At 35.3% G+C, this 15536-nt stretch overlaps 1 protein-coding gene across 2 annotated transcripts in view; it reads left to right on the top strand.

Moving 5' to 3' along the window:
* The window catches only part of ABCB11 (ATP binding cassette subfamily B member 11), an 86753-nt gene that overhangs the window by 40029 nt on the left and 31188 nt on the right, over window positions 1-15536 (top strand). For both annotated transcript variants that reach the window (XR_005651243.1, XM_039855358.1), the window contains exons 12-18: window positions 1595-1705; window positions 3466-3591; window positions 5019-5222; window positions 6792-6962; window positions 7469-7670; window positions 8574-8649; window positions 12640-12742. Coding sequence is in view for 1 of the 2 variants with exons in the window: in XM_039855358.1 (XP_039711292.1) it covers window positions 1595-1705; window positions 3466-3591; window positions 5019-5222; window positions 6792-6962; window positions 7469-7670; window positions 8574-8649; window positions 12640-12742 (993 nt within the window). In the remaining variant the exon portion in view is untranslated. The remainder of the gene's footprint in view (window positions 1-1594; window positions 1706-3465; window positions 3592-5018; window positions 5223-6791; window positions 6963-7468; window positions 7671-8573; window positions 8650-12639; window positions 12743-15536) is intronic.

The raw sequence follows: 15536 nt of genomic DNA, 5'->3' as shown, positions 1-15536 counted from the left end.
TAATAAAGAAGTAAGCACATTCAAAGATTAGATAATATTAGACAGTAATAGGTACACTGAAAGAAATAAAATAGGTCAACTCGATAGTGATTGGGGTTGGGGAAGGAGGCTTTAAATTGAGCTACAAGGATGGGTGACATCATCTCTGAAGGGTTAGTATTTGAGCTGAGAATCAAAGGAGAAGAGTTAGCCATGCAAAGGCAAACTGGGGGAGGGGAGGAGTGGTGCATGGGAGATAAGAGCAGGGAAGGTGTTCACAGAAAAAGGACACCCATGCTGGAAAGGGGCTTGGTAACTGCAAGGAAGAAAAACAAGGTCAGAGTGACAGAACGTAGTGAGTAAAGGAAAGGGATCAGATCATTCAGGACTGTAAGGCCAATTTCATAAGATTGGATTATCTTCTAAATGTGACAGGAAGTCTCTATATGCTTGAAAAGGAACCAGTAGCCTGGCTAGGATTTTCCTGGTTAATCTATTGAAGTACATCAAAAGTCAAGCTAGAAAGTCAAAATCCAAGAACAGAATAGGGAAGATGGCGATATGTTGTTCTTTCTCTCAGAAAAAATGCCCTGGACTGAGAATCAGAAGCCCTAGAAATCCAGACATGCTTCATGGGTCCCCTAAATCATAACTATTTTTAAGGCATATGACCTGCTTGAGAAAATTTCTCACCACTTTGTTTTATATTTTGGGGTTTCATATATTGGGGTATGAAGAGACTGTCAAAAATCACATAGACATGTTGAGCTATCCAAATTCTGCCTCTTTCTTACAGTTGTTATATGCTCAAGTAAGATGATGAGTTTAAAACTCCCTGAAACTATTACAGAAAATTAAAGCATTCAAAAATTATTTTACTATCTTTGTTAGAAAAGCAGGGAGAAGAAAGTAAATTACACGATAGCCCTTGATAGAGATACGATGATAAATTTCTCTCATGAGTGTGGAAGAGGGAAGAAGCTAACCCTGGAGTGTTCTAGCAGCAAGAGATGGCCCTCACTCTTGTCTGATTAACTAGAATGGTTAACTACTAGATTAGACACACTACTAACAACAAAGGTGAAATTCAGCATATCAGTTGAAAGCTGGTAGTATTTGAAAACGCCACTTGAGGACATTCAGTTAGTTTTAATCATCATTTACAATAGTTACTCAAATGTCATAGTAATATATCAATTAAATAATAATAAAATTAAATTAATTAATGTGATATATATCAATTATATAATTGACATATTTCATATTAAAATTAATTATATGTTAGTTACTTATGTGTTTGTGGTATATATATGTAACATATCATATCACTATTCTATGTAACATAACATACTTATACTATTATATATATTATATATATAAGTATGTAACATACTACATACTTATACTATTCGTATGTAGTAATATATCACATATTAATATCTCATTAAATGGTAATATTATTACTATTATTAATAATTATTTAATATGAAAGCAACTTATCTTTAGCATATCTCTGCAATGTTTTACCTGGTTACTATTCAGTTTTATGAGTCAATTCAAATTGAGATGCTCCTAACACCTGTTGTTGCTGGATCCTTTTTCCACTCCACTCCAGAAACCTATAATTGACTGCATGTCTGAAGATGGTTACAAGTTGGATAGAATTAAGGGTGAAATTGAATTTCATAATGTGACCTTCCACTATCCTTCCAGACCAGAGGTGAAGGTAAGGTCCAATCTCTTCTCCAGGAATGATAGCATTTCCTTCTTTGATGATTCATTTCCAGAGCCACGAATTACTTGTTTTTCAGAAGTATGACTCAGTTTCCAGGAACACGGAACAGAGCATGTTTCTCTGAAAATGTCCTTAGGTGTCATGTCATTTCTCAGACAACAAACCACATTCCTTTGTGACAACAATAATGTGCAAATCCCTCTGGTGGTAACGCAGTCTGGCAGCATGTTTCGGGTTAAGCCAACTGTATAATAGATACTCTGTCGAAATGAATGGCAGGTCCTGTCATTGTAACCATAAGCTAAATAAACTGCAAGGCAATCAGAACAATTAAGAAGCACAGCTGTGTCAAACCACCTCCTTAGAGGCAGAACACTTGGAGTAGGTAAGGTATGAAGTAGTAAAAGAAAGCTGCTGTCTTTGTAGTTTTTTACTTTCTATCTGTAATTTCAGCTGGACTGCTAGATCAGTCCTTGGAGGAAAGGTAATCTTGTGATATGCTTATATGTCGATTGTCCAGGGCACTTGGTGAAGAAAATTTAGTTTTTCTTTAACTTCCTGGGTAAATATCTTTAAAAGCAATTTACTCTATAGGAAAATTAGAATCTACTCCCCCTGAAGGAAATATCTTTGAATGAGACTTTTTCCTCATTTTTAACAGAGTATCTCTAGCCATCCATTCTTAATAATATTTCTGTTTCCCCACAGAGCTAAATCCTATACAGCTTAATTCTTATACCACATACCTATAATGTAGGTAAATATATATACACACGTGTGCATACATACACACATCTATTACATGGATATATAAAACATAAGTACATACACATTGTAATTATATTTATGAAGTATATTTTTGATTAACATTATAAACTGCATATGTACCTAAACATTAAATGTCATAATATATGTAAAAGTACTACAAGGCAGTGCTAATTCTGTAAAGTTTATTGAATGGGTGGCTAAAATCTTCCTTTGTGATCTCTGTTCAGAATGAGCTCATAATAGCCGTTAACAAATACTGGTTGCGTACAATCAAATACAGTACAATAAGTGAAAAAGTATTTGCAAGCCTCACTCTTTAGTATGAAATGAAAGACACATGAGATTTTGTCACACGGAGGATGCGAAATCACCTTTACATAATAAGTACAAAAATCACCACTGAATTGGTGAAACTATCCAACAGATGGTTATGAATTAGCTTTTCGTTCTTCCCTTTCAGCATTCAGCCTCTGCCTTGAACAGAGCTTTGTACCTAGCAAGCACACCACAAAAATTTGTTAGGTAAAGTTATTCAAATAATATGTTCACACGCAATACAAGTGTATGACAGCTTAAACTTTGCAAATTGGTTTATTATTAATCTGTGATCAGTAAATTAGTACTGTATCTCTAACTTAATGGCTTTCTTCCCTTAACTAATTGGAACAGTCTTCTTGAGGTATACTAGCATGTCAGAAATGTTTTAAATTAGATTCTGGAACTTACTTTTAAAAGTTGACATGGCTGACTTACTTCAAGTGTTACCACACATCATTTTATTTGTTGATTAAACTTATCAGTTAAATAATAAGTAATGTGCTAAATGCTAAAACCTCACGTTAGGCACTTTTTACTAATTTGCTGCTTATTGGTGGATACTGCTTGTGGGGCATAAGTAAATACACATACGGTATCCTCACAAAGCATTCTAACTTGTAGCTTAATTGCTGACAATCTGAACATTGTTCTTTTCTTCTCTGCAGATTTTAAATAACCTCAGCATGGTCATTAAATCAGGAGAAATGACAGCTGTGGTAGGATCCAGTGGAGCTGGGAAAAGCACAGCTCTGCAGCTCATTCAGCGATTCTATGACCCCAGTGAAGGCACGGTATGAGTCTTCCAGAAAAACTTCTCAATACAGAAAATGAGAGAGTGCACATGGTGACACATTGGTCAAACACTAAAGCCTAGCTTACACTGAGATCATGCTGACATACGTGTAGCTGACGTAATGATTTTGACTGAGTTGACTGTACCAGTTCCCTGCATGGTGACCATGTCTGCTGAATGCCCAGTCCATTCGCTCAGTGATGGACCTGAATATGCAGATGCATTCAAAATGGTATTACTGCTTCTTCAGTGAACCATTTTTATTTCTTTCTTTGTATTGTGACAAAATCATTATAGTTTAACTGAAGTTCTCCAGATGCTAAGTATAGGAAAGCTTACACCATCAGAATTAACAGAGAACAGCTCTTGATTCTTTGAGAAGTTAGGTATAAAAAATTTTTATATAATTTTTACAAACTACTTAGTCTTTTATTCCTTGTGTTTATTTTATTATAACCATAGACTGAAACTAAGAAATAAATATTAATAATTGGCATTTATTTATCACAAATTATGATTCAAGCACTTTATAAAAATGATTACTTATTTTTACAATGACTGCCAAAGGTAAATATGCCCAGTTTACAAATGAGGAAAACGTCAGATAGATTTGAGACTTGCCCCTGGATTTGAACCCAGGTCAGATGGATGCCAAAGGCTATCCTCTTTTCACTTTCAAAGTCATTCTTGTCAACATCTATTTGATGCCTTGAGATAGAATCATTTGACTATATATTAAATGGTTTCAATGCCATGAGTTCTCTATAATGTATGTACTGTGAACAGTGACATGGCAAACATGCCAGAAATTTACTTTGTCACAGACATTTCACCCTTCGGGTATTTTTTTGCTATATACTAGTATAACTATACTCTGAATATATACAAATCATGGTTTCATGATGTAAGATTTTTACGGCTTTGCTGATAGTGCTTTCTATTTTATCTCACTTATAGTTTCAATTGCTTTTGAACAGCAAAGTGCTATTTGATGAATCCAGCAGAAAGTAAGACTTACTATCAACCATATACACAAGATAGGGATCATTGCTTATTTCCATTATATCTTTTGAAGTCCATTGTTAGGTCACAAGTCAAAACATAATAAAAATACTCAAAGTATGATGAACAACTGACTCTACTCTTTATTGAGGAATTGAAAACTTTTCCATTCCTGGGCGTTGTGTTAAACCAAGTGACTTTTACATCATTTGTGTTTCTACAGTGAATTGTCCTACAGCTATTCTTGATTTCAATTACACCTTGTCATCTTTATATAAACAATAAGATTATAAGAAGAATCGTTTCTGTTACAATCTTACAGGTCTCTCTTTTTACTCCCCATAGGTTAAATACAAGCGTAATATTGTGATTCAGAATCCTAAAGGATTCCAAGAGATGTGATGTTGTGCTCATGTTCTCTAGGTGACTTTGGATGGCCATGACATTCGCTCTCTTAACATTCAGTGGCTTAGAGCTCAGATTGGGGTAGTGGAGCAGGAGCCCATTCTGTTCTCCACCACCATTGCCGAGAATATTCGCTATGGCAGAGAAGATGCAACGATGGAAGATATAGTCCAAGCTGCCAAGAAAGCCAATGCCTACAATTTCATCATGGATCTGCCACAGGTACCCTAAGCCTCTTATTACGTGGGGAAACCCAGAAGCTGTAGAAGGAAAAAAAGTTATACAATAGTATGTATTTCTTTTTATTTGAATCCTAAATCGTTAAATTCATAATGTCATGTTTTAGTTTAATGCCTGGAAATGTACCATGAGCTATGTTTAAAAACATATTGTTAACATATTAAAAGTCTCCCAAACTGAGTAACTTCCTTTTAAGCTTCCCTTTGACACAGTCAAAAATTTCTTTATTTCATCTATTAAGCATTTGTCTAAGCAAATGATAAATTGTTATGTGGTAACAACTTGCACAATCCTCTTTTGATATCTACCATTATCATTGTTCTTTAATTTTCTTATGCTTAAACAGCTAATATTTTGTCCTTGGTACTGTACCCAACATATTTAAAAATTCCTCATTTATCTTCATCTTAAACAACAACTAAAATCCATTCCATATTCCATATGTATATAGATTTTGTGGCCAATGGTCAGCTAAGTCAAAGAAGAGTTATCACTAATTAACACTTATATAAGACTTACTACAAACCAGGCAATATTCTTAATACTTTATAGCTATTAATGCATTTAACCTTCATTTCACTATTCTCCTTTCAGGAAGCTTTTATTATTCTCCCTAACTATAGATGTAGAATTGAGGTTCTCAGAGATCAAATAACTTGCTCAAGGAAGGAGAGACAAGGCTCACACCCAGGCAGTCTTACTCCAGAGTCTGTGCTCTAGAACACTTCCTATTTGGCCTTCTAAATTACCTATATGAATAGGATTGTTGCCATGAGTACAATATAGTCTAGTGGTTAAAGAGTATAAAGCTTTAGCATCAGATTGCCTCCATACAAATCCCAGCTTCTCCACATGCAAGCTTTATGAATTTGGGCAAGTTACTTTACCCGCTTATGCCCCAGAATTTCCTTATGCATCAATTAAGGAGAACAGCAGTACCTACCTCACGGGGTATCTGTGAGGACTAAATGAAATGATATGTGTGAGGAGCTCAGCTCCATGCTTTATATAGGTGCTCAGCTCTTAATAAGCAAGATAAGAATCTGACATCCACGCTTCATTGTGAGATTCCAGTGTAATGCTAAACAAGCAAGATACTCAGTAACTGCTGTCAATGGTAAAGATTATAAAGCTAGTTTGGTCTTTCATTCACAATAAAAGACAGCTTTAGCATTATGTTTTTCTGTGTCGTCTAGCTAGAGAAAAGAGACAAGGACTTGATATGTGCTTAAATCCTCTAAAATGGATATTCGGGACCTGATCAACTTTTGTTTCGGTGGAAACATTTTATTTGAAGTTAAACTAAAAAGAAAGAAATATTTATACAGCCCAGTGAATCTGAGAATGAAAGACTAAATAAATTTATTTATCTTACATACAAATATTGATGAGACAATAATGCCTTGAGGCATTATTCTTGTTTCAGGAAGCGTATTTCTTTCAGCGAAAGTTGGACCTACAAAGGAGGAAGCTGGAAAGAACCTTGTGATGGATCACCGTCAGGAGTCATCAAATTCTTCCACTTCATTACTGGTATCACTTTCTTTCTAGCAATTTGACACTCTTGTTGGAGAAGGAGGAGGCCAGATGAGTGGTGGCCAGAAACAGAGAGTAGCTATTGCTAGAGCCCTCATCCGAAACCCCAAGATCTTGCTTTTGGACATGGCCACCTCGGCGCTGGATAATGAGAGTGAAGCCATGGTGCAAGAGGCATTGAGTAAGGTTTGTTGAAAGTCTGAGTTCATTTTACAGGTCCGTGTGGAAATGCTTGTGCTGCCGTATGAAAGGCTTCTTGCAGGTGGGGGAGGAGATGGCGAGGGGAGAGAGAGAGAGAGAGACTACTCCTGGGTCAGTGTATCTAGTCTGACTGTTTAGAAAGTATTGGCTGACAATAATGTTTCTCACAGTTGAACAGAAGACAGTTATGATCTGCTCCCCAAAATTACACATGTAAAACTTAAAATTTTGTTAAGCCTGACTTATAATATGTGATTTTCAAAATTTCCTGTTTTGTTTTTAGCTGTTGATTAATAGCAGCAACCGGACCAACATGTGATGGTATTTATGGCCTCGAGAAAGTGTCCTGGCCTTTCCTAATGTCTGCATAGCCTATTAAGGATTTTCCCAAGGACCAAGGCTCTGACTTATAGATTCTGAGATGATCCAAAGGTCAACAATGTCAGCTCTGTCTTCCATTCTTGTGTAACGTGCTCTGTCCATTCTTACAGATTCAGCATGGTCATACGATCATTTCAGTTGCTCATCGCCTATCCACAGTCAGAGCTGCAGATGTCATTATTGGTTTTGAACATGGTGCAGCAGTGGAAAGAGGCACTCATGAAGAATTGTTGGAGAGGAAAGGAGTTTACTTCACTCTAGTGACTTTACAAAGTCAAGGAGATCAAGCCCTTAATGAAGAGTACATAAAGGGCAAGTCCTTTTTTTCTTTACCCTTGTACATTATATTGAAGAGTTAATGTATATAATGCTTTATGTGCTTCAATGCATTTCAGTATATACTCTTACTTGATCTTCCAAAATCCCATCAAGGCATTATTTAGATGAAAAAGGAAAAACAGAAGCTAAGGAGGTTCGGTTACTTGATCAAATTATAGAGCTAAAATCTAGGTCTTCTGTGGAAGAGCTTTCAACTCCATCTGTCTCTTTTTTCTCCCCAGTTTGTTATAAACTAGCTTCCTTCCTATAGTGTCCTGCACACGGTAGGAGCTCAATTCTTATTGGTTGAATGAATTAATCGATGACTAAAATGTTTTATGCTTGTTTTTACTAATGTAGATAGATATTTCAGACGATAATGCACCTTCTCTTTTTCAATCTGAATTTTAGATTTAGAGGTTTATTTCAATCTACATTAACCAACCACTCCAAACTTTCACTACCATATCGCTTCTCAATTTTTGAACTCCACTTGGTATAATTATATAGTCTACAATTGGGTATAACTATATCGTTGTATATAGTTAACAGGTGATTTATTCTAAAAATATATATATGTTTTAAATTGATGAGTCTATCATTTTTTCTACTTCTAGTAGGCTTCCCTTAAGGTTTTTACGATTCATGCTCTAGGATATCTATTTCTGTGGTGATAACACATAGGCTATCATATAGTTCAAAAGATATAGCCTTGCTGAGTATTTTGATTTTTTTTTATTAAAATGTGCTGAAGAAGTACTAAATTCTATTTATTGCAATAAAGTTAATAGAATGTTTTAGCATCAGACATGGTAATGATATGACCAGCAAACATAGTAAATAATTTTATTCTACTTATTGTATACACTAAGGAATCCTTCATGTTGTGTTGAATAGGAAAAGATGAAACTGAAGATGCCTTCCTTGAGAGTGAACAGACCTTTAGCAGAGGGAGCTACCAGGCTAGTTTAAGGTAAGTCAAGCCATGGGACAGATTTTAAGGTTTTCGAATGTTCTTAAAAGCCTTCTGCAGCTGTGATCTTTAGGCAATGTCTTGGGTGCTACCAGGAGAGCCCTGGGCATGGCACCAGATCTTGTATAATATGAACATGCAAATAAATCCTGGGTTGCTATACTGACATTTCTGTTTCCATTTCCTGGGAATTTTTTGTTTAACTTTGGCTTCTCATCTTATCGGGGGTAGGATCATGATAGAGACACTCTATAGTTAAAATGTTACTTATTGAGTTTAGAAAGGAGATTTAAAAAAAAAAAAATCTGTGTTTAGTCTTTCTTCTGCAAAGCTAACTGTGGTATGAAGCACCATCTTCTATGGCGGTCAAATTCATTCCTTTAGCTCCACTCTTTAACGTATTAAGTTACAATGAATGCAAACATTTTTTGTTTCCAGAGTAACCCATCCGAAGTCAAACCATGCCTTAGCTAAATAAAATAAGAAATGTACTTTATAATATTCAAAGAGAATTTTCCTAAACATTTGCTATTTATTTTTCTGTGGATGACTATATGGGTATTCACTTTCAAAACATATTTTTGGAGTATGTTATTAGCAAGACTGTAAACTTTAGTCTTTCATCCCGATTTAAAAGTTTCAATAAACAGCTCCTTTAAAGTTCAAAGTCTGTGTGTTAAGAAGAATTCTGCCCAGTACTATTTGTCTATATTCATGAAAATGTTATTCAAGATTTTTTTTTAGGTTAGGAGACTGTTAGTAGGTAACGGGCTGAGAGTATATTTCTCTACCTCTGCTCTACCGTTTCTATGATACTTAGCTCAGGGCAAAGTTTTGAGCAAAGGCTCAGTTATAGAACTTGCTCATTCAAGATAGCTAATTGTTTATTGAAAAGTGGTTAAAGAGGCTTAAAACAAAACAGTCAGGTAACAACTCCAAGTAGTTCAAACACAGATATATTTTTAACAGCAAAAGAATAATTCACTAAGTTTATGCTTGGAGTTTTTTTATTTTTCCTTTCGAGAACACGTCTATTCAGAAAAGTTTCATGAATTGCTAGTTTTATTCAATTTATTAAATTTGGAAAATAAAGTCATAGCTTCAAGTTATCCTAGAAACTAAAAACTATAAAAATTGCCAAAATTGTTAGGTAATTTTTATAGACTTCTGGCATCATGCTTAACCATACTTTGCAGATTGGAAAAACGAATTAAATTATAAGAGTCATTAGAATCACAACCTGAGTATATCAACTAATTTCTTAAACACAGAAAATAACTAAGCATCCCCTTTGATCACTAGGTTAAAGGTTGCTAAGAGAAGACTTATCTATTTCGCAGTTATGTCAACAAGAAAATATTTTCCTAACTTTTCAGATGAACCAAATTCTACCTTATCTAAGCAGTTTACTTACAGTTTATTATTAGGACCAGATAACCATTTTAAATATGAACATTTTCTATTTGATTATAAGTTCTCACAAATTCTACATTTTGCTGACTAGGATGAGAAATATGATCTATACACAGAAAGTAGCTATCAATCTTCTGCAGAGAAATATGTATAAGTTTGAGTAAGAAGGTTATTTAGAAATATCTCACTGTGTATGCTGACAGATTTTTTGTTGAAAGATGACTAAGTGAAATATTAATTTGTGTTTTATTTCCTTGCTCCAGACTTTCTGAAGGCTAAGTTCCTCTTTAGTGATATATTTTAAGTTTAAGAACATTTTAATGGACAATAGTAATAATGTTGAAAAAGAGAGAGAGCAAGAGAGTGTTTATTCCCTAAATTAGCTGTTTTTATTTGTTGCAAGAAGTGGTAACACAGCTTCTAAGAATGGGAGAGAGAGATGCTGTAGGTTTCTGAAAAGGGATGTGATAGAATTTTAACTCTGGTGTTTATGGTAGACCACAGTGGGAGATGGCTGACAAATAGGGTGCCTGCTTAGCTGTCTCATTGGGAATAGTTTGGGGAATAGGAAGAGGGAGAGAGACTTAAGAATATAGGATTAAAATAATAGAAATCTGAGGGGACAAGGAAATAGGTCTTCCCATGCTCAGACCTGGGAAGTAGTCAGGAATTTGATGCCTTCTCCTCTTCACATGCTCCTACTATGGCGTCCAGTGCTCTGAGTTTCACGTTAGCCTCATGACCTTAAGTCTTAGCCCTGTCATGCACTCTGCTCTCTCCAGGTGACACTTGCCTGTTCCTCACACCTTCTGGAGAAGACAGCTCGACCTTAGCCTCCCAAAATACGCTTGCTTTAGAGTTTCAGGCCAGATGGGAGGGAATTGGGGTGTCCCAGAGGCCAGTTTGATAGCAGGGAATAGGGATGGGGAGTGGTTTCATGCCTGGTCATAATGAAGTTTGTAAGAGTTTGAATGTGCAAGAAAAGGAAGAGGGAGGATTCGAGGTAAATGTACCTCGCTGAACCTGGGTGACTAAGAAGATGGGGGTACCATTAACAAAATGTGGGGACAAATTAGAGTAATTAAGTCAATGTGTTATTACCTTCTCAAGAAGTCTTGATGAGCATATATAGTAGGGAGACACCGCCCTGATGTTTATTTTAGTCTAATTTCACCTGGATACAAATGATAGAGACTTGTGAATGGTTCCATCTAGATTGCACTAAAGCAGTTGATGCAGGTCTCCTCATCACTAACATCTGTCTCTTTACACCAAATTGTTTAACATTAAGTGCTTCAATAAGGTTACTTCCTTTCAAGTCTTCGGGGTTGCCTTTGTCACTTAAGACTTATTTGCAAATGAATGAAAACCTAACCCAACCTTGTTTAACCTTTAAAGGGAGGAAATCAATTTATGTAACTAGTCTGAGGAGAATATTCCTAGTTTCTCTCTCTTTCCTTCTCAGCTCTACTTTATTTTCAGTATTTGCTTCATTTTTGGGAAGCTTCTTTCCTTAAGAGTTTTGACATAATTGCCAGCAGCTCCCAGGGCTACATACTTTCAAGTTTAACCTATAAAAAAGTAGGAGTCTCCTTCCCAGAAATCTCAGGGGAAAAAAGACATACCTGAACCAATCACTTCCTATATTTGTCCTGTGCTAAATATATACAATGAGTATCTCTGTTCTCTCTTCATTCTATGCTTCTCTTTATACTGTTTCTTCAATCAGAAATGCTTTTCTCTCTAGCCTACAAAAAACATTGTAACACATGTCATACATTTTTTTTCCTTTAAATTTCCATACTCTTAATTCAAATCTGCCTTATAGCACTTAGCACATTCTTCCTTACAATAGAGTTGGGTACATGTGCTGCTTTTCTATAAGATTTAAGCTCCTTGAGGGAGAAGTCTGTGGTTGACCAGTCATTGTATCACCCAAAACACTTGGCATTGGTTTGCATGTTGTAGTGCCTAGTAAACCTCTTGAATGAATGAATGAATGACTACATCAAACTCAGTTATATTTCCGTAATATATTTGTTGACTAAATGCATCTCTAGGGGCGATACATAGGCTGGAGAAAACTTCACTAGGGGCCGTATTTCCTCCTACTACCTCATTGGTATCCAGGTGGCAGACATCCTGGTAGGGAGGGAGGGAGGAAGGAAGAAAGAGAGAGTGAAAGAGAGGGAAAACCATAGCCTACAACCAGAAGGGAGGTAAAGGCAAAGATCCATTGCCATTATAGCAATTATCAGAACCACGTGAGTTTGGAATGAAATTGAATCTTACACTTTTTTTGGTGGACTAGTGGGACAACTTTGCCTCCCTTCTGATTCTCTCTCCTGGGGTACATTCTGAATCAGGGTCTAGCTTGGGGTCTAGAGCAACCCCACTGATTAGTTCTGCCCTAAGAATAGCTCTGTCAAGTTTAACCAGAAAGCTCCCTTATCTGGTTACCATGTGACCTGGCAAACATTTCTGTTTATTTGACACTTGTAAACTTGGATACCAGTCGAATCCTGTTCCAATCTGCCCATAATCTACAGACTCTTTCATATTTTTGTTTATTTACAGAGCTTCCATCCGGCAACGCTCCAAGTCTCAGCTTTCTTACCTGGTACATGAATCTCCATTAGCTGTTGTAAATCATAAATCTACTTATGAAGAAGACAGAAAGGTCAGATACCAAGCTCTCATGGGGAAATGGAAGAAGTCTCTCCTGGGGACTACTGTATGCCCTTTAAAGATAGAATATGAGTTTTCAAGGCCTATATCGAGTAGTATTTCACTAAGTCAGACTAAATGGGAGAACACATTAGGGTCTGACGGAAACTCTAAATTTTACACAATATTTTTGAAGAAACAAACATTAATTAATTACTTTTAAGAATACATGGTAACTAAAACTAGAGTATTAAAGGTTAATTAATAGTTCTTAGACATACTATTCTAATAAACATAGGCAAATTACATGTACTTAGCAGATTATTTGATTATGTACATGTTATTTTAAAGTTTTTACGAATATCTGAAAACATTTTTTCTAAAAATCTTTAAAACTCTTTTTTAAATTGTAATAACCTTGCCAAAAGTGTTTGATCACCAAAAGTATTTGATAAAGCTAGCCTTATACAAATTATCACATTTTTTAATTGACATATAATTGACATAAAATATCCTATCGGTTTTAGATGTACATAATAGAGATTTGACATTTACATATCTTACAAAAGAATCCCTATTTTAAGTCTAGTTACCATCTGTAGTAACTAATCAACTCTATTAATTTTAACATAATTTAAAACAACACAAAAATGAAAGAGAGGAATCAACACATAGCAATACAAAACTTTCTTCATCAGGATGCGTGTATCCAAAGCTGTTGTGGTCACATAAGATGACCATCCTCCCCTTCAAAGCCTTTTTTAAACATTGCACTTTATGCTTCAGCCTTGACACTCTCACTTTTGATCCCTCATTACTCTTCACTTGAATGTTTTCATGGCAATTTTCTTACTGAGCTTTATTTGTGGTCATGTTGTCTTATCCCCTTACTAAATTACAAGCTTTTTAAAGTTAGAGATTATATATCATTTGTGTTTATATCAAGTTGGGCACCTAGCTCAATGCCTTGCACCTAGTAGGACATAGAAGATTTTAAAACTAGTATAAAAAATTGAAGTTATACAATAAAATAAAACATAAACCATAATATTTATCAAAGCAAGTCAGAGAATATTTTAATTACAAGCACATTCATTATGTATGATATAATGTAATTTCAAATTATCTTAAAATTTTCAACACAACAATCCATTTTGGAAGTAATTATAAACATTGGTTCATAATGACCATTTGGAATAAAGTTCATTACTACTTATGATCTTGTGACGAAGATAGAAGAATTATTAAGGCTCTCTGTTGGTTTCAATGTATTAATAATGGCTAAATCGAGGTCCCACTACTTAATAGAGTCATTTTAAATAAATTTCACAGAACACTTTTTCTCAGGTGCAGCAGAGTGAATCACAGAAAACATTTAACAAGCATAATTGCTTACTGCATTTTGCCAATAAGGACTCAAGTCCTCTTTTTGTTCTAGAAATAGGTATTTCATTTATGTTTATGGTGCTGCCACTAATAAATACAAGAAACATGCCAAGCATTTAATAGAACTTCAAGAGAAAAAAAGCCATACATTACACCGAAATTTCAAACAAAGCAGTGCCAATCATATTTAATTTTTGCATTTTTATGTGTCTGTTTTCCTAGTTGCTGGGTAAACATTTGACAATAAAAGCAAGAGAGTTAGAAAGGAAGGAAAAAATACCTGATTTTATTGTTGTTATTGTTCAGGGTGGTAGATGGCCCAGCATAGTTGCAGAGCACAATCAGATTCCCTGGAGACCTGGGGTTCAGATATCTAAGGAGTTCTTATGCTGCAGGAAAAACTCAGAAGAGAGTCATCTAAATAAAAGGAAACTAAATTAAATATAGAGATTAGTTTTAGAGAAATAAAAATGCTCCATATAACATTCTACTCATTAGCATTATAAATTAGAATGGAACAATTAAATTCAAATGTTAACCAGTGTAATTAAAAAAGATGCCAATTTATTCTCTAGTTAAGGGAAAGAAAGGAGGAAGAAAATAACAGGGAAGCCAATGTGATTTTGCCAAAGCTCCAAAACCAAAAGATCTTATGCTTCTGTTAACACTGCTTGCTCGTATGATAATTATATTAGTCTTTTAGATTTAAAGAATTCAGTATTTTTAAAAGGAAGCAGTAGAATTGTGGTTAATAAATTTTAACTTATAGAATTTCTAATCCCAGTAAATTTTAAAGTATTTAATAGTTAACTAAATTCTGCAAGCCCAAGCACTGGTGAAATTCTTCCCTTTTCTCATCTTGATATAGAAGCTCTAGCCTTACCTTCTGTTAATTGGGAAATGTTCTATCTTATGTCACAATGTAAAAGGTTTACTTACATAAAGGAGTTATCTCCACCTTGTGGTCTCTTAGAGTTTTGACTCTGAAAACTTAGAAGAGATGGGTCCTAAGAAGTCTGTGCTTCCAAACTCTAAGTAGCATGTCTGACTCAAGGTCTCACAGTTAGCTGGTGACAGACCTAAGACAACAGCTCATTTCTCCTTACTCTCTAAGCTGTACTTTTGGCTCCTATTAATAGGGTCCGATCTTAGTGGTAATGCTGATAAAATTCAGTCTAGGATAAGGGGAAACCTGCACGCTAGAAGTTTCAGTCTCTGCTATCTAGGCATCTCTTTTAGGGATACTGACTAAAAAACAAGATGGCATATGAAATAAAACTAAGGTCTGTTCTTTTGGCTGGTCAAAGAAAAAGGACTCTTACCACTTTAGCGTCCACCAGACCCCACAACAGAGGTCAAGGAGGCTGACGTGGTAAGAATGCGTACCTTCTGCCGGCTCTTGTCAGAGGTCCCAGGATCTC

The sequence above is a fragment of the Pteropus medius genome, unplaced genomic scaffold, assembly GCF_902729225.1.
Source record: "Pteropus medius unplaced genomic scaffold, Ma_sr-lr_union100, whole genome shotgun sequence".
NCBI lineage: Eukaryota > Metazoa > Chordata > Mammalia > Chiroptera > Pteropodidae > Pteropus > Pteropus medius.
Note: the sequence above shows the minus strand (reverse complement) of the source record. Positions and strands in the feature narration are given on the sequence as shown.